The following is an 18,269-nucleotide window of genomic DNA, read 5'->3' as shown; positions in this document are numbered from 1 at the left end:
TAATGTACGGACTGGTCAACGCCGCCGGTGTCAACTCCTATATCACCTGCAATGAAATGAGGAAACGTGATGGACAGGCGGAACTTTCATCACGCTGGAAGTATCTGATTGAGCTGGCAGAAGAGATGATACGGCCATGGGCAGAGGAGAGGATGAACTTCAAGGGGATGCACAAAAGTACTTTGATGACCATCAGAACGGTCTTTGGCTTGAACATGCCCCATCAGCAAGCGGATACCTCTTCTATGAGAAAGCGATGTGCCTTGTGTGACCGGAAGTCTGACAGGAAGACCAAGAACTACTGCCTACACTGCAAAAGACCAGTGTGTCAGGACCATTCAACCCCTATCTGCGATGACTGCAATTAGATTCTTCAGTATCACAAATTCCACTTTCAGTATATCCAATAAAATATGTTCTTCATTATCACTAGCATTATGTATGAATTGCTCGACTCATGTCCTCTCAAGAAAACTCAAAACCCTCTGAGACCACAAACTTCCGTCAACGAAGGATGGGGTTTTGCTGAGTCAGGGTAGGAGTGCTTAGAGCCATAAAAACTTATAAATAATAAACTTAGATACCATTTAAAACTTATAGATTGTTTGCTGGACCTAATATCAACCTTCCCTGAAAATTTCATTAAAACCAGTCCATAATTTTGGCGTAAAATTGGTCAAAGTCAAAATAATCACCTCGTTTTTTTTCTTCAGATTTCATGGTTTATGAAACACATTTATTATTCATTCGTTGTAGCTCTGCTTTTCCTTAAAGATAGTTGGGACATTGGTATCTACAAAATGATGATGACCAACCGCTTCATGTTTCATGCTTTCAGTCAAGCACCCTCTGAAGTCAACAATATCTTATTTTTCACAATTTTTTTTGTAATTTTCATTAAAATATATGTCTAACAATTATAGTCACTTTTAAGCATGTAAATGGAAGAATATAAGTTGAAGTACATATGTTTTGATTTCTATGTCAATTAATGAAGTAGAAGTATTTTATTTTTATTTTTTGTGTTTGGGGTCTGTCAGACCCCGCTTTACCTGAATCGTTTGTCAAAAAGACCTTTACCTGTTAAGGGTTAAACAAGAGTGATACTTTATGTGTATTGAATGAATGTGAACATGAGAAGGCCTGTATAGATTTTGTCTATAAATTATTATATTCATATATATATATATATATATATATATATATATATATATGAAGTACGTAGGACAGAATGAGTGGAAGGGTGGTGAGGTAAACACCAGGAACCGTTAGAGTTTTTATTTCTAATGTTTTGTCCTGAAAGGACTTCCTCAGAGTGTGAGGAAAGGACTCTGAGGAAGTCCTTTCAGGACGAAATGTTAGAAATAAAAACTCCAACGGTTCCTGGTGTTTACCTCACCACCCTTCCACTCATATGGGAGGGTGGAGGGGTGTGGAGTGTTTTCGGGGATGGAATGGGTGGGAATGATTTTATGCCTTGTCCTTTTTGGCTACCTCCCTGGTAAGAGGGAAAAAGCCTTGGTATATGTATGTATGTATGTATATATATATATGTACATATGTGTATATAAATATATATATATGTATATGTATGTATATATATATATGAATATATATATATATAAAATAGTGACTCAACTTGTAGAGATGTTATGAGTTGTTAAATGATTTTATTTAGTTTAAGAAAACCCCTGCATGGTAGTGATAGTGTATTTGTATGCAGTAATTATTCTTTATGAAATAATGATTATTCTTTTGTATGGTTTCTCCCTATCTTAATTTTCTACGATTTTCTTGAACTCTTCTATGATTTGGGTATACATTACATGACCTTGTGTCCTCTGACAGCATAATAGGATTATGCTTAAGTGTTTTTTAATTATAGAGGGAATGTGGTTTTAGATTCAATTGTAATCGTCTCGACCATTTGCCAAATATATACTTTGCAAATGTATCTTAGTAAGAGATAAAGACCAATTCTGGCTGACCATTTCATTTGCAGAATATAATAATGACAGTTTATTTTAGTTCTTTAATTGGTGCTCACAGTGGGATTCTAAAGTGGAGAGATGTAGTCAATTTAATGTAGAAGGATCTACACAAGATGAATGATGAATAATTTATCATTTGTTAAATTCAAAGTTCATTAAATATTTCTTATACTTCTTTATACTTATTGTATTCATCCTCTTGAAGCAGTAGAAGGAACCAAAGAAGACTCAATGTAGCCATTTTCTGTTGTTAGATTGACCTTGTATATGTAGCTTTGTTATTTATTATGATTTTAAGGGTAATTTGATTTGCTAAAGTTATAATTTGTCCACAAATATATAAATTCTCACCATGATGAAAATGCTAGTGCAGTCCTACATTAATATTTAGATCAAAAGTATGTGACAATTATTTGTTTTTGACAGCTGTTTCATTGTGCTTTGTAAGTAATCATGCAGGAAGAGACATTGGATAAGGAAGTTCACAGTAGCCATACAGAAATCGGGGAGCTGGCTAACAAAACATAAACACCTAATTTATTTAAGAACTCGGGCAACAAAACATAAATGTAATTCCATTGAAGATATGTAATGCATTGATTCATAAGGAAATGTGTAAATATATATTGTACTTTCATCATTTGTTATGGTGCAGCAGTTATTGTACTTGGGATTGGATTCCTCGTGTTTAGAAGTTATATTTAGCAGTGAGATATACTATAGTCAAGAATGTGTAAAAAATCTGTTTAACTTACGGATATATTTGTTAGGTCTTGGATCATGTTTTTAACATGTATTTAACTCGTGATTGACAGCTATTACCCCCCTAGATGAGAGGTCAGAGCTCGTATGGCCTGATCTATAGATAATGCTGTCACCTCACACATGCATGCATGCACACACAGATAAAGTACCTCACAGTCAGCTTATGTGGAAATTGGAGCATGTTAGAGGACTGAGAGGCAAAGTATTAGAATGGATTAAAGACCTCTTGAAGGAAAGGTACATGTGGACAAGATGTCAAGTTATAAAGCAGTAACAAGTGGAGTTCCACAAGGTTCAGTGCTTGCACTTGTAATGTCTCTTGTCTGTTAATGAGGAACAACAAGCTATGCCAACATGTTTGCAGAACAGCTGTGAACATGTGAACAGCTGCCCAGGATGTAACACTTCACCCCATACCATACAACACATAATGGAAGACTGCATTATACACAATCATGCACGCAAACAACACATACACACTATAAAGGATTTGTGGGAAAACCCAGTTTCAGCTGTGGCATTCCTTGGGGAGACGGGACTGCTCGGACAGACAGTCTAGGGAACGACAACAACAACAACATGTTTGCAGATGATGCAAAAATCATGAGAAGAGTGGAAAATGAGGAGCATGGTAGAATATTGCAAAAAGATCTTGATATTATTTTTGCAGGGAGTCAAGAGTGGGAAATGAAGTTCAGTACCAAAAATAAGCAAAGTACTGGAAATGGGCAATAGTGGCAAAAGGCCATCCTTAAACTAAGTATTCCTTGGGAAGTGAAGACATTACAAAAGCAAAAGAGGAGGAAGATTTAGGAGTGTTGATAAAAGACAAATCTTTTACCTGTCAGACATATCAATAGGATTGTGGGAGAGATGTACAGACTACTGCAGAAGATTACAATGGCATTCCATTACATGGATGAAGAGATGATGAAAAAGTTCATCAAAACCCTGATAAATCTAAGATTGTAATATGCATCAGTAGTATGGTCCCAACACAGAGTGAAGGAAATAAGCAAGATGGAGAGAATACAAAGGGCAGCAACCAAACTGGTCCCCAGCCTGGCAGATACACCATACGAGGAGAGACCAAATGCAGTGGGTCTACCAATATTGAAAGATCAAAGAGAAAGAGGCGACATGATTACAGTGTTCAGGTCACTAAAGGGGATAGATTGCATTGATAGAAGAGATCTCCTGATTAAAGATGGGAGGGCTAGGTCATGGAAGTAAGTTAAGAAAGCCCACATGTCAAAAGGATATGAAGAAATACAGTTTTTCATATAGATGTATAAATATGTGGAATAGCTTAGAAGGTGATATAGCCCAAGCTCAAACAGTACACGAGTTCAAATATGATAACTGGAAATCAAGCCTATAGATAAAGTTGGAACTGTACTTGATTTTGAGTCTAAGTATGTTAGAAACTTAGAGGAGATGGGACCCAACGAGTGTTGCTCCTTTCCTGTCAACTACTATTAGGTAAATACACACGAACATAATTCCTTGCACACCAGAGTTGGAGTGCCGGTCCACAGTATAGTTATGATGAAATTTTTCATCCATGGGCAGGACTCAAACTCAGATTGCTGAATTAGCAGCTAAGAACAGTACCACTCCACCATTGAGCAAGTGCAAGTTATCCATAGAATAGATAAAATAGTCAGGGAGTAAGTAGTAGAATGGCTCCAGGGGATTTTCAAGAGGTACAGAAAAGGTGTGAACCCCTGCATTCCTGTGGGGGAACCACAGAGATAAAGAAATTAATTTACTTGGCAGTTATAGTGAAAGGAAAAGTGTCATCCAGTATGTTGTGAGTTAATAGGACATAATCCCATTACTGCTGCTCAGTGGTGGATGCAGGGGGAGCTGAGGGGGCTGAGACCCCCCCCCATTTGTTCTTTCATTACCTCATTGTAGAGGTTGAGAAACCTGTCACATGTACACCAGTACATTGCAGAAAGCAGTACAGGAATACCTCACTATATGACTGAGTGCTATAAAGTAGGTAAAACAAATGTTGGGTGTATGTCAAAGCCCCAGGAGGCAAAAATTGAGGGGGGAGGGGATTGACAGCGTCCATGAACACAACCACCCTATTATTTACATGTAAAACCCACCTCGATATACAAATTTTCGCATTGCGGCCAGTCAGCTGGGAACACAGCTGAGTTGTATAGTGAGGTATTCCTGTATTACAGTGGCAGAAGTATATTCAACACATCATTGAGGGTAAATCTTTAAAATGTAAGATTAAATATTACTTTTGCCCAATATTCTGAAAAAAAAGCTAAAGTGAGAACATATACTTCAATTTATATTCAAAATCATTGTATTCATGCTGCAGAGTACATCTCTTTAGAAATGTTATCTATATTCACAAAATTCAGGTTAGCCCCCAAAAGCATCATCTATATTTACAAAATTCAGGTTAGCCCCCCCCCCCCCCCAAAAAAAAAAAAAAAAATCCTGGATTTGCCATTGATACTGATGGAGTGCCATGGAGGTAAACCAGGTAGTTTGGCAGCATCAAGAATGAAAGAAAAAGTGACAGTACAGAATAGGTTAAGATTGCATAGATGATGTATATGAAATAAATTAATTATAATATGACAAAAGTAAAACAATTGATGAAGGTCTGCCCAAGAAGACCTGGATTGCTGAGGGAGGATGGGAGAAAAAAAAAGTGAAAATAAGATTAGAGTGTGGCATATGTTGTACTGAATTACGAGGCTAAGGGAGATGAAAAAGTGAGATTATCAGAAATGTCATATATATCTTTTATATTTATTTGATTACTCAGGAGTTTGGTTATCATCTTAGATACAGGAATGTTATGATGCCTATGATTTGAAAACCCAACTCACCTTTTTCAGATTTGCTCTTCATAATGCTTTCCAAGAATGACTGAAGTAGCAACGTTAGGTACAGCCACGGCACTGGGCTGGCGGCATTGTCTCTACTGTTTAGGTGCTACTTTCAAGGCACCAAACGATTTTTTAAGGTACTGTACAAAGTGGGGTATCTTCACTTCTCTCAGCATATGGATGTTAGTTTTTTACTTTTCATTTGAATTGCAAGATGTGTATTTCATGAATTTATCATTGCAATGAATGACTAGCATTCTGATATAAATTCTGATTTACACTTATGTAATACCTTGTTTTCAATTTGTTTTTCCAAGATTGATATTACTTGATAATTTGATGTTGATAAATGTTCTGTTTAACTTCATTTCCCTTCTTTTGTTTTACTGCAAGTTTAATATAGTGTTTATTCATGACATGTGGTGTTAACATACTTGTTAAATGGAGTTATCTATGCATACATAGTTCTTTGCTTGATTATACTCATATAGCATGATTGGATCAGCAATAAGCATCTGGTTAAGGTGGTCCTGTAGAGTTTCCTTTGTCTGCAGCCTGTTTCCTATGGGAAATATTCAGAATTCATATTAGTTTCCAATCATAGGAAATGTTTTACTGGTCACTTTGTAGGAAATGAATTTTACTGCCCCTGTTTGTTTTAAACTTTGATGCTTTGCAGACATGTGCGTGAGAACCACTGCAGCAAGGAAGGTGGTAGTTTTGTTTGTCGTTATGGTTACAATGGGGTTTGCTCCTCCCTGCCCTTGGAGGGTGTGAGCGACCAAGACTACGAGGATCATGTTATCAAACACCATGCATTTGTTAGTGCTAGTCAAGGTATGTAGGTACAGGTGCCTGTGTTAATGTGACCAGGATGTCAAATAAGTAAAAAATAAAAATATTCATGAATAACAAAGGGTTGGAGAAGAATGTATAGACAGAGGCAATTACTTGTTCCATGAGAGGGATGAATTGAATGAATTAGGGACTTTCTTCTTTTCATATTCTCCCTCCATGAATAGTCAAAGTAAAATGTAGGATTGGCTGGGCCATTCTCATCATATGGGAAAGAAAAACCTTTATATGTATGTATTAAATGATCACCTAGTCTCTACAAGATCATGTATCCTTTATAAAACGATTAATTACTTGAAACAGGTTCGTCAAGCATTATGGCAAAATCGGATAAGAATGAAGAAAAATGGGGGGTGTATTCGGCCACACAGAATGTACCAGCTGTTCTCAATGACCCAAGGAAAGGCATGAAGGTAATCCATTACCTCCATCATCCTGTCATCTCCCTCTCTGCTTTTACTTCTACATTTACTTTCACCCTCTTCCCTATTCTTTGCTTTGTCTTTTTGTCTACTTTTGCTCCACACAGGTTATCAATTACTTTTTTTTTTTTTTTTTTCTTATCAATAATCTAGTGACACTCCTATGAATTAGTCATGCAGCATTCTTTTACGACTGAAGACTAATCTCCACAAAAGATGCTGAAAAATTTTAACTTTTACAGCCCCTTGTTTCTATTACCCTCCTTAAATTTACTCGTTATGGACTCTATGACTCCACCTCATTGGCATAATGTTGTCCTCAAGGATGGATGTATTGGTTATGTGTGATAAAATAAAAATTGTCAATCTCTATCTTTCAATTTCTATCTCCCCCTCTGTCTCTGTGTTTCTCTCTCCCTCTCCCTCCCACTCCTTCACTCACTCACTCCCTGATTCTTTCTCCTTTCTCGTTCTTTTTCCTTCTTTTTGCTTCTCTCTCCTCTCTCTCTCTCAATTTATGTATTTATTAATTTATTTTTATCTTTTTATGGAAATTATGAAATAAGGCACAATGTTGAAAGTGATGCATCTTCATGAAAAAATAATTAATATAATTATACTGATTGATGCCTCTTAAGAATACTTTGGATTTATTTTTCAGAGGGATTTTTTCACCAAAACATGGGGTGAAAGTTTTGTCGAAATTCGGGACATTCCCCCGCACGTCGCCCTTCCCCAAGTGACAACGAAACATGTGGAGTCGTATGTGCGTCGATTGAGGAAAAGGCAGAAGTTGTTAGCACGACTCTCACAGCTGGAGGCGAGTAAAGCGCAGGCACACGATGATGTTGACATCCTGCAGAGTTCAAGAGGTAAGCATTACTGAAGTGATTGGTAGATTGGTAGCTGTGATGGTCACTATTACAGCTACTACTTTCAATTTGTCATGATTGATTATATATCTGATTTTGAATATAAGTACTTTTTTTTCATTTTCATAATCATAATGGAGCCAGACTGTTGAATTGTTATTTGAGATTTCTTCTGACTAGTGACTTTCATCTTGCAGATCAACTTGCAAACACACGGGATGCTATTCCTCCTCTGTTTTTGTCAACTTCATTTAATTTAGAAGACCCAGAAACCTTTTATGCTGTGTTTTCACATGTTGACTCCTCGGGTGTCCACAACAAAAGTGCCAAAGTTCTTCAGGAAAAGGTTCTGTTCTTTTTTTTTAATATAATGAAGTCTTGAAATTATAGTAGTACAGGAAAAAAGTTCCTGATATGAACATAACTGATTAAATTCTTAGGAAGCGCTGTTTAATGTGTGTGAATAGTTGGTATATTCTTGTTCAGCCTTCATTAGAATTTTAATCTCTGCCCAAGAGGTAGTGCATGATTGATGTCTAACCATGATATAGTTAAGCATCAAGTAAAACAGGTATCTTATTTTACAGTTGTTTCATTACTTGGAGACAGTAGAAATTGACATGAGCAAACAGATATCTCGGAAATCATCTGCGTTCTTTGAGACCATGACATATCTTAATGCGCAGATGGAGCAATTAAGACTAAACCATGCTGCCGTGTCAACACTTAGGTACGTTTCTCGTCTGTTTGTTTTAGCTAGGAAGGTGTTCATTTTGTTTGACTGGAATAAAGATGGAAGGCAGATGTGGAGGGAGTGAACATGAAGGGACGTCCTAGGATGAGGTGGATGGATGGGGTGAAGGGAGCTTTGGGGAAGAGGGGAATGTCTGTTGAGGAAGGATGGGAGAGGACAGAAGATAGGGGTGAATGGAGAATGGTTGTATATGGATGATGATGTGATGCATGAGGTGGAATGGGCGAGGGGATTGGGGGGTGAGGCAGTATGTGTGAGCAAATTTTGACGCAGCCCGTAGGGATTTCTCCCCGTCTTCTCCTTTATTCATGGGGGGACGGAGAGGGGGGGTTGCCGATTTAATGAAGCGGCCTTGCTGTGGATGTGCTGTGTCTTGCGACACTGCTTCTGACCCAGGGCAGTAGACAAGGTGCAGGGATGACCCGTCATCCAGGAGGTGCTAAGATAAGAGGGAGGGTGGAGAGGTGTAGAGTGGGGATGATTTTGTGCCTTTTCCTTTTTGGCTACCTCCCTTGTAAGGGGGAAAAAGCCTTGGTATATGTATGTATGTGTGAATAAAGTGTGCTCCCAGATATATCACAGTTTTTAACTCATTTTATGTGAGATAACACTATGGTTTCTCTGCCATATTGACCAGGCTGCTGTCATGTGTCTGTCTAGTGTCTGTTGCCAGGTGGGCATGTTTGTTTCAATTGTCATTGTTGCCTGGCTATAGTCAGCAAACCTTGTGGATTTGATTGGCCCTAGAGAATCCGCCAATTATTACCTCAAGTTTTACTGATTGGGAACCTGTAGCCCCACAGCAGTTAGGAGAAAAAGCCTTTAATATTCAATTTGTATCCAAAGTAAATCATTTGTGTATGGAAACTCCATTCTACTTGTTTATGTGACCATTTTTTTTTCAACTGTGCTCCAGACAAGGCATCACAAAACTTAGAGAGGAAGCTGTAATTGAACCACTGAAGATTCTACAGCTTCCCAGAAGGAGAGCTAATATTTTAGCAACCTGTAAAAAGGTAAGTTCACCAGTGAGGTCTAGCAGGGATGAAAAATAACACAGCCCAGAAGGCCCAAAGGGCAGAAAAACCACCAAGGAAAATAATCAAATGATGACCGAGCACTTTCGTCTATTTAGACATCCTCAGGGTCATCATTTTATTATTTTCCTTGGTGGGTTTTCTGCATATATATATATATATATATATATATATATATATATATATATATATATGTATATATATATATATATATATATATATATATATATATGATGTGGACGTTTGCTTTGACTTTGTCACTATAAGAAAGAAAGACCTTTTGGTACATATAACCTTTATCACAACTTTTGTCATTAGAAAGACGTGACCCTCGATAATTTGTTTTTACAGTTAGAGCTTATGAGTGCCGTCAAAGAAGTCCAGGGGACAATTCAAGTAATGTTGGCTCGGCAGGAGTTTACGTCAGCGCTGGACTTAATTTCAACCACACAAGACCTCCTCCTTTCAGAACTAACCCCTATCAGGAGCCTCAAGTAAGGATTGTAGAATAAAAGATGGGGAAATTTGACAAGGAATAGGTGAATGCTTGACACCAAGGGTCATGTTCCAAACTATATTAAGTGAAATGGATTCCCCACTGCACAATTTCATTACCCTATTATCTTTCAAATAAGCATTAAATTCATATATCATTAATCAAGCTGTTAGACTGTTATAATCATGTATCTATCAGGTAGAGTAGTTACCAGTTTTAATTACTATTGGGTATTGTATATGCCTGAGAAGTATGATAGGGGTTACTAGGCTAGATAGCGTGAGTAATGAGGAGGTGAGGAGGAGAATGGGGGTGGAAAGGGAGTTGGGAGGTAGGGTGGATGAAAGATTATTGTGATGGTTTGGACACATGGAAAGAATGAGTGAAGAAAGACAATAAAAGAGGTGTGGAAGGAGTGAACATGAGGGGGTGACCTAGGATGAGATGGATGGTTGGGGGGAAAAGGGGAATGTCTGTTGAGGAAGGACGGGAGAGGACAGAAGACGGGTGAATGGAGAATGGTTGTATGGATGATGTGATCCATGAGGTGGAATAGGTGGGGGATGGGGGGTGAGGGAGTATTATGTGTGAGAAAAATTTGATGCAGCCTGAAGGGATTTCACCCTATCTCCTTTTCTGCATGAGGGGGCCGGGGGTTGCCAAATTAATGAAGCGGCCTTGCTGTGGATGTGCTATGTCTTGCGACACTGCTTCTGACCCAGGGCAGTGGACAAGATGCAGGGATGACCCGTCATCCAGGAGGTGCTAAGATAAGAGGGAGGGGAGTGGAGTGTGATAGGGATGAAATGGGTGGGAGTGGTTTTTATGCCTTTGTTTTTTGGCTACCTCCCTTATAAAAGGGAAAAAAGCCTTTGGTTTATGTATCTATGGTATAACTCCTTAACACTAGACAGTATATTTGTATGGTGTTTAAACAGATTCTTTATCTCTCAATAGACACTTAAGCTCAGAATTAGGGGAACATGAAAAATTAATTGACAAGATGGTGCAAGCAGACTTCATCAAATACATCACTGAGGACCTCAACAGGCCACTCCAGGATGAGCAGCCTTTGTTAGAAGAGGTAAGAAAATCAAGAGAATTGTCTACCTGCTGCCCAAACCCAACACTACTTTTAGCCCTGTGTAAACGCAGATCAAGTGGCTCCTAGATTTAACCGTAGGTGTAGATATAAGAGTCGTGAGACAACAACTTGTTTCGTAAATGTTGGATTTCCCCATTAACAACTTTTACAGTGGAATTTTGTCTCTGTCTTTCTTTATTTGTCAGTCCCTCATAGAATCAGAGCTTAACATGTAATGTCCCTTTGGAATTTCTGAAGCATGGCTATATTCTCATTTAAGTGTGTGACTCATACCATCACTGTGTATGCAGTGTAGCTAAATATAGGTTTTATGTATACTCACCACACACCTGTTCTTCTGACCTGTTATTTATATATTTGTTTAGATTGAAGTTCTTTGTAGAAGCTATTTCTTATTCTTTCCTCCTTTCTTCTTTTAGCTCCACTTCACCCAGTGTGTGATGTGTCATTATTCTCTTGATCAGTCCGTCAGTCTAATGCCCCAGGTCTCGTGCAGGAAACCCACAGCTCCCAAGTAACTGGTAATGGCCGCCGGATTAGTCCACAAGTCAGTCAAAGAAGAGGAATTGTGTTTTTGTCTGCATTGGTGGATGCAGGGATGACCCGTCATCCATGAGGAGCTGAGATGGAAGGGGGTGGTGGAGGGGAGGGAAATGGGTGGGAATAGGTACATACCTCTTATAAGGGGGAAAAGCTCTTGACACATAGATAGCCTGGGTAGGGTGAAAATTGGGCAGCGTAGGATGTGTTGTATATTTTCAGTGTGGTGATTGCATCAGGGGCAACTTCATTCTGTGGCGAGGCTTACTTTAGTGTTGGTAATGTTTCATTGTTGGGTGGTGGCCAGAAGTCTTAAACACTGTTGTACTAGTGTGGTTCTTGCACATCTTGACTTGCCTGTCTATTACAATACATTTGGTATTGAATTGTATATACCAGTTTTGGTTTTAGTCATTTTATGTAAATATATTTGTAAGGTTTTAAATGATCTTGTATGTGTTATTTGGGCCTCCTAACAGTCCTTTTGTCATCTCTTACTTCAAGTATTCATCTAGCTCCCCCTTCTGTATGTTTGTATTCTTTAAATATTCCTGGTGTTCTAGGTGTTAGTAATTTATTGACTTTTACTTATAGGACCGGTTGATAGCAGTGGTATTTGGTGTCTTGCGATTACAAAGGTTTGAGTTTATCGATAACCTTCGTGAAGAAGTGTACACAGCAATCAAGGCAACAGTCAAACAGGTAAGATGTGTATGATGATACCATGTACTAGTTTATGCATGAGATATAGTTACATTTCAACTTAGAGTAATTTAATTAGAGCTGGGTGTGTTCCTCAGTGGATTCCTTGGTGTCCTGAGCAAAGTCATGCAAGTCAGGACACTAAGGAATGCACTGAGGAATGCGCCCAGCTCTGAATTTAGTCAAGTAGAAAATGAGAAAAAATAATTATATACAATGTGATAAAGAATCAAGGAATTGTAATTTATACATTCAATGTGGTAATACTTTGATTTAATTTAACATTACAAATTCCCATTCTCAGAAGAGGAAAGGACATTGACTCCTTATAATGGCTTTTTGAAAGGTAATTGAAAGTGGTATGCAAAAATGTACAGAAAATTTTGTATTTCAGGACATTAGTATCACTGTGTTTTAGTTTGTACAGTTAGATAATATATTTTACAGGCTGTTGTTGAAGCTATTAGCCAAGTGGAGATTGACCAGGAGACGGCCAGTGTAGCTGACCAGGCTCGGGTATTGTCTTTGTCATCTTGGCTCGGTCTTCTAGCTTCGGTCACACACAAACTCATCAATGTCTTGCAGAGAGTTAAGGTGAGAGGATCCACTCATCGTCTCTAGCATAAGGTCGCCATGTTCATATGTTAGAAACTTGATGGCTTTATATGCAGTAAGACTTTATAAAGTTCTTTGCGACACTGCCTCTGACCCAGGGTAGTGGGCAAGTTGCAGGGATGACCTGTCATCCAGGAGGTGCTAAGATAAGAGGGAGAGTGGAGGGGGGTGGAGTATATTTAGAGATGGAATGAGTGTGAATGGTTTTATGCCTTTTTCTTTTTGGCTACCTCCCTTGTAAGGGGGAAAAAGCCTTGATATATGTATGTATGTATTTATCTATCTACTTATATTTTTCCACTTGGGTGGATAGGGTAAATTAAGCCATAAGACCTGCTCAAGGTCAGAATATTGAACATATGAAAATGCATGCAGATGAGTTAATTGGAGAACATATAGGTGAAGCCAGTGACTTGGTCCATGAGAAGAGTACATTGGGGATGAACTACCAATTATGTAATTAGTTCTTTATCGGTCTGGGATGGCCCATCATCCAGGAAGAGCCAAGAAAAGAGGGAGGGACAGGGGTGAATTGGAGTGGAGTATGTGGAGATGAAATGGGTGGGAGTGGATTTTATGCCTTTGTTTTTGGCTACCTCCCCTGTAAGGGGGAAAAACTTTTCTATATATATGTACATATGGCTCTTAGGTAACCAACAAAGGTCACTGGATTGGCCCACAAGTCACTCATAGAAGAGGTTTTGTGTGGACATGGTGAGAGTGGGGTGGTATAGTGTGAGAACCTCAGTATTTTCAAGGTATCTGTTAATTTATTACAAACAGTTATACTGTGCTGTGGACAGATCCCATCTCAATGGGAAACCTTATACTAAAGTTCCATACTCCCTTGTAGCTGAGCCAATCCACACATCCACATCATATATGATTTAAACTCATTCAGCCACCTGTACCATCTCAGCACCATTTGTATGAAAGGTTGTCTATATCTCCCATCAAATTATATATATATATATATATATATATATATGTATATGTATTTCTATTTTTCTTCTCTTTATGTGCATGGGGGGATGGAGGTGGGGGTCACCGATTGGGTGAAACGGCCTTGCTATGGATATGCTGTGTCTTGCTGCATAGCTTCTGACACAGGGCATTGGATGAGATGCAGGGATGGCCCGTCATCCAGGAGGAGCCAAGAAAAGAGGGAGGGAGTGGTGATGAATGGGAGTGGAATATGTGGGGATGAAATGGGTGGGAGTGGATTTATGCCTTTGACTTTGGCTACCACCCTTGTAAGAGGGGGGGGGGAGCCATTGGTATATGTATGTATCATTAATCTTTTGATTTGGATCATATTTTTGTTCACAGATTATGATGGAGGTGATGATCCAGGCAGCAGATGCATGTTCAGGAAAAGCAAATCCTGCTGGAGATGGAATGCAAGCAGCATCGTTGGTCTCTATGTAAGTAGGAAGAATTTTATGTCTGTGTGTGTAGTAGAGAGCAGTAGAGCTTGTGTTAGGATTGGAAATGGAGAGAGCGAATGGCTTGAGGTAAAGGTGGGACTCTGTCAGGACTGTGTCATGTCGCCATGGCTGTTCAATGTGTACATGGATAGGGTGGTGTGGGAGGTAAATGCAAGGTTAATGGGCAGGGGACTGGGGTTGTGTGGATGTGTGTTTGGAAATGAAAAGGCTGAAACATGCACATTTATGCTAGATGTTTTGATGACTTCATGACTTCATCCTTTTGTTTACATTTTGTTACAAATGTTACCTTCGCCCAATAGGAGCAGTAGTGGAGGGGACGTCATGCTGGGAGAGATGGAGTACAATCGTGTAGTCATGGGCATAAAAGAAGTCCTCTGTGCATCTTGTGATTATGCCCATGATAGATGTGCCAAGCTGCTCCATGCAAGGTGAGGTGTTGGTTAGGTATGATACAATTGACATTATACTTCCTAACATGAATGTCATTTCATTTAAGTTGGATTTGTTAACATCCAGGTCATTTGCCATTGCATTTAGTATATAAATCTCTTTAATTATCTGTAAACACTCTTGTAACCTGAGGACCTGCATCAGTAACAGAGGTAAAGTTGCTCAGATGCACTCTGTAGGAGGAACAAATGACAGGTACTTACAAGTGGTGTGGTCTTGTGAGATGGGTGTCAGAGAGAATGTTTCCCTGCCATCTATCTTCAAAATACTGTCATTACACAAACCTTCTTCTAGAAGTGTAGACCAGAGAGGCAGACACTCACTGTTTGAACTAAGATCAACTTTGTATTTCCACCACCTTTTCATGTTAAGAGATTTGACAACTGGTGAATGCTTTTATAAGCCAATGACTGAAACAGGCCCACATTAATACAGCACAGACTATAGTTCAGTACTTGTTCCTCAAGAGATCTACAGGAGGGCCCAAAGATCTTGGCCAGGTGCTCTGGGGCTGTGGGTTTCCACTCAGCGAAACTCGAAAATCTACATTAAATGATAGTTTGACACAGCCTGAAGGGATTTCTCCCCATCTTCAATGTCTCTGGATTAGGGGATGGAGAGGGGTGGTCACCAATTAAATGAAGCAGCCTTGCTATGGATGTGTTGTACCTTGCTGCATTGCTTCTGACCCAGGGCAGTGGGTGAGATGCAGGAATGACCTGTCATCTATGAAGAGCCAATATGAGAAGGAGGGAGGGGTGGTGGGTGGAAGAGACCACAGGCAATGGATTAATTAGTTGATTGTGATATACTGTTAAAGCTTGTGTAAATGAAGGTAGTAAAGTTAGGAGACAATATAATACCAAAACTTTATCATTTATTTTTGTTTAACAGATCGAGAGATTTTGGCCTGGATAAGATGACTGCGAAGGAATTCATTGGACTTTCCAAGACCATAGAAGCCTTTGTTGTTGATACTGAAAAAATATGTGGAAGAAAAAGCACATCATTTAGGATGGGGCTACAGGGACAGGTAAGGCTTTGTGATGATAAAAATGATGATTTCTCTCTGTGGTTCAGAGAGGAGACACAAGATTGATATACAGTTGTAGTGGGAGAAAACTAAACAGGAACATAGTCATAGGATGTTCTCTGGCTAAGTGGGTAATAGTGTTGCTACTTGTGACGGAGGTCAAGGTGACGGCAGTTCAGACCCTACCACCAGTGAGTTGGACCAAGGGCATGGTTCATTGAATTCCACTCTACAAAGTCCTCTGTAAGGAGCACCATCCTAGCCTCCTGATAGGGGGAATTTGCGACATTAAACCAAATCTAGGGGGAATTTGCGACATTAAACCAAATCAGTCACATAGTTGTAGATACCTTAGAATGGATATACATAAAAATGGAAGATTAGAGGGAAGGGGAGAGGGGAGGAGGTGCCCTGAAACAGCTTAGAGAAATAAAAGATTGTAAATGGAAGCAATGAAATGTATGAAGCAATAATTGTGCTTACTGTGAGGTCTGGGTGATGAGTACAAGAGAAAAGGTCATGTGAGATTAGCGGAAATAAGAGGCTTGAGGGTTATACATGGAGTTGTGAAATATGACAAAGTAAGGAGTTGTTTATAAAAGGACTGAGATGGAGTTTGGGATAAGAATAGACCACACTAAAATGAGGTAGTTCAATTAAGTAATGCAAATGGATGGGAGTATGTCCCCAAAGAGTGGATGAATTAATGGTGCTGCGAGTGAAAGCGATGGGTAGATTAATCAGTACCTCAGGTCTTTTACAGGAGACTCATGGGTCCCAAGTAACCAGCAACGGCCACTGGGTGGGCTCGTAGATCACTAAGGGAAGATATGTTGTTGTTGTCTAGGGATTGTTATTGCAGAGCAATATAGGGTGAGTTCAATGTCTTCTGTGTTATGGTTGCAGCTAAGGTAGTTTGATTCTCTGGCCAAGCCTATATTGTGTTGATGTTGTTTTAAATCTAGATGGTGTCCTGGTTCTTACTTCTCTTGAAAGGGATTTTTCTGTCTGGCTGATGTCTGTGTGGGTGTTGGTGAAGTGTCGACTATGGTGATCTAGTTTTGAACTCACACTTACGTATTTATTATCTCTTCTTTACTTTAGGCTACCCGTTTTGTAGCACGGTTCCATGAGGAGCGTGATGCTCGTCTAAAACTAAACTTAAGCAGCGAAAGATGGAAGGCCATGACAGTCCCTCCAGATGTGCAGCGCCTCTTTAACCACATCACAGCCTCAGGTAGGTACTCCACCAAGCAACCTCCAGTTCAAATGGTGTCTTATAATTATGAAAAAATCAGTTTGTTTACAATTCTTATTCCATGGAGTAGCTTATGCAGGTTCACTAGGAATCTGTTTTCCTCATTAGCTTCTGAAAGTAATTTTTTTTTTAAATGTTGATGTAGAAAACTCCTCATTAGCTTCTGAAAGTAAATTTTTTTTAAATGTTGATGTAGAAAACTCCTCATTAGCTTCTGAAAGTAATTTTTTTAAAATGTTGATGTAGAAAACTCCTTATTAGCTTCTGAAAGTTTTTTTTTTTTTTTTAATGTTGATGTAGAAAACTCCTCATTAGCTTCTGAAAGTAAATTTCTTTGAAAATATTGATGTAGAAAATTCCTCATTAGCTTCTGAAAGTAACTTTTTTTTTAAATGTTGATGTAGAAAACTAACTTGATTGTTTGTGATTTCCTTGGTCAGATTCCCTCCAGTCTCCTCCAGAAGTGTTGGATACAAATCATGAGCATTGCAATGGCAACAGTGCCATGAATGGCCCCTCCAGTACGAATACAACTAACGCGAACAAGACGACAACTACAACAGCCAGCGAAGGGGTTATTGTTGGCGATGAGGAGTATGTAGTTGTGGGTGTGTGTGTGGTTGTGGTGCGCTTAGTGGTGGAGTATGCCGAGTGTGCCTCCACACTCCCGTTAGCAGCTCAGCAGCTCCTCACCCGTCTAACAGACCTGTTACGCAAGTTTAATAGTGATACCTGCAGGTAAGCAAATGATGGTCAACTTACATGCACGCTAATTGTGTACACTGTCGGCAAATTGGTCATATTCACCTAATTGTAGTATACTGGAAAGGAGCAATGCTTGTTGGGTGTGAGTGTGTGTGTGTGTGGTGTTTTGACACAGCCCAAGGGGATTTCTCCCCGTCTTCTCTTTTTCTGCATGAGGGGTCAGAGAGGGGGGAGTGGATATGCTGTGTCTTGCGACACTGCTTCTGACCCAGGTCAGTGGACAGGATGCAGGGATGACCCATCATCCAGGAGGTGCCAAGATAGGAGGGTGGAGAGGAGTGGAATATATAG

General features: G+C 39.3%; 1 protein-coding gene across 4 annotated transcripts in view; it reads left to right on the top strand.

Annotated features, from left to right (window-relative positions):
• Positions 1 to 18,269, top strand: part of scat (VPS54 subunit of GARP complex scat) — a 42,307-nt gene that overhangs the window by 18,910 nt on the left and 5,128 nt on the right. For all 4 annotated transcript variants that reach the window (XM_076199879.1, XM_076199878.1, XM_076199877.1 and 1 more), the window contains 16 exons: positions 5,633 to 5,760; positions 6,303 to 6,460; positions 6,782 to 6,891; positions 7,562 to 7,772; positions 7,970 to 8,118; positions 8,360 to 8,502; positions 9,443 to 9,542; positions 9,915 to 10,057; positions 11,017 to 11,143; positions 12,299 to 12,406; positions 12,854 to 13,000; positions 14,351 to 14,445; positions 14,772 to 14,900; positions 15,817 to 15,955; positions 17,060 to 17,192; positions 17,654 to 17,951. In XM_076199879.1, the coding sequence (XP_076055994.1) occupies positions 5,660 to 5,760; positions 6,303 to 6,460; positions 6,782 to 6,891; positions 7,562 to 7,772; positions 7,970 to 8,118; positions 8,360 to 8,502; positions 9,443 to 9,542; positions 9,915 to 10,057; positions 11,017 to 11,143; positions 12,299 to 12,406; positions 12,854 to 13,000; positions 14,351 to 14,445; positions 14,772 to 14,900; positions 15,817 to 15,955; positions 17,060 to 17,192; positions 17,654 to 17,951 (2,291 nt within the window). In that variant the 5' untranslated portion in view covers positions 5,633 to 5,659. The remainder of the gene's footprint in view (positions 1 to 5,632; positions 5,761 to 6,302; positions 6,461 to 6,781; positions 6,892 to 7,561; positions 7,773 to 7,969; positions 8,119 to 8,359; positions 8,503 to 9,442; positions 9,543 to 9,914; positions 10,058 to 11,016; positions 11,144 to 12,298; positions 12,407 to 12,853; positions 13,001 to 14,350; positions 14,446 to 14,771; positions 14,901 to 15,816; positions 15,956 to 17,059; positions 17,193 to 17,653; positions 17,952 to 18,269) is intronic.

The sequence above is a fragment of the Oratosquilla oratoria genome, chromosome 16 (assembly GCF_046742065.1).
Source record: "Oratosquilla oratoria isolate Oo_2021 chromosome 16, ASM4674206v1, whole genome shotgun sequence".
NCBI classification, from domain to species: Eukaryota; Metazoa; Arthropoda; class Malacostraca; order Stomatopoda; family Squillidae; genus Oratosquilla; species Oratosquilla oratoria.
This window is presented reverse-complemented; position numbering and strand designations above follow the sequence as displayed.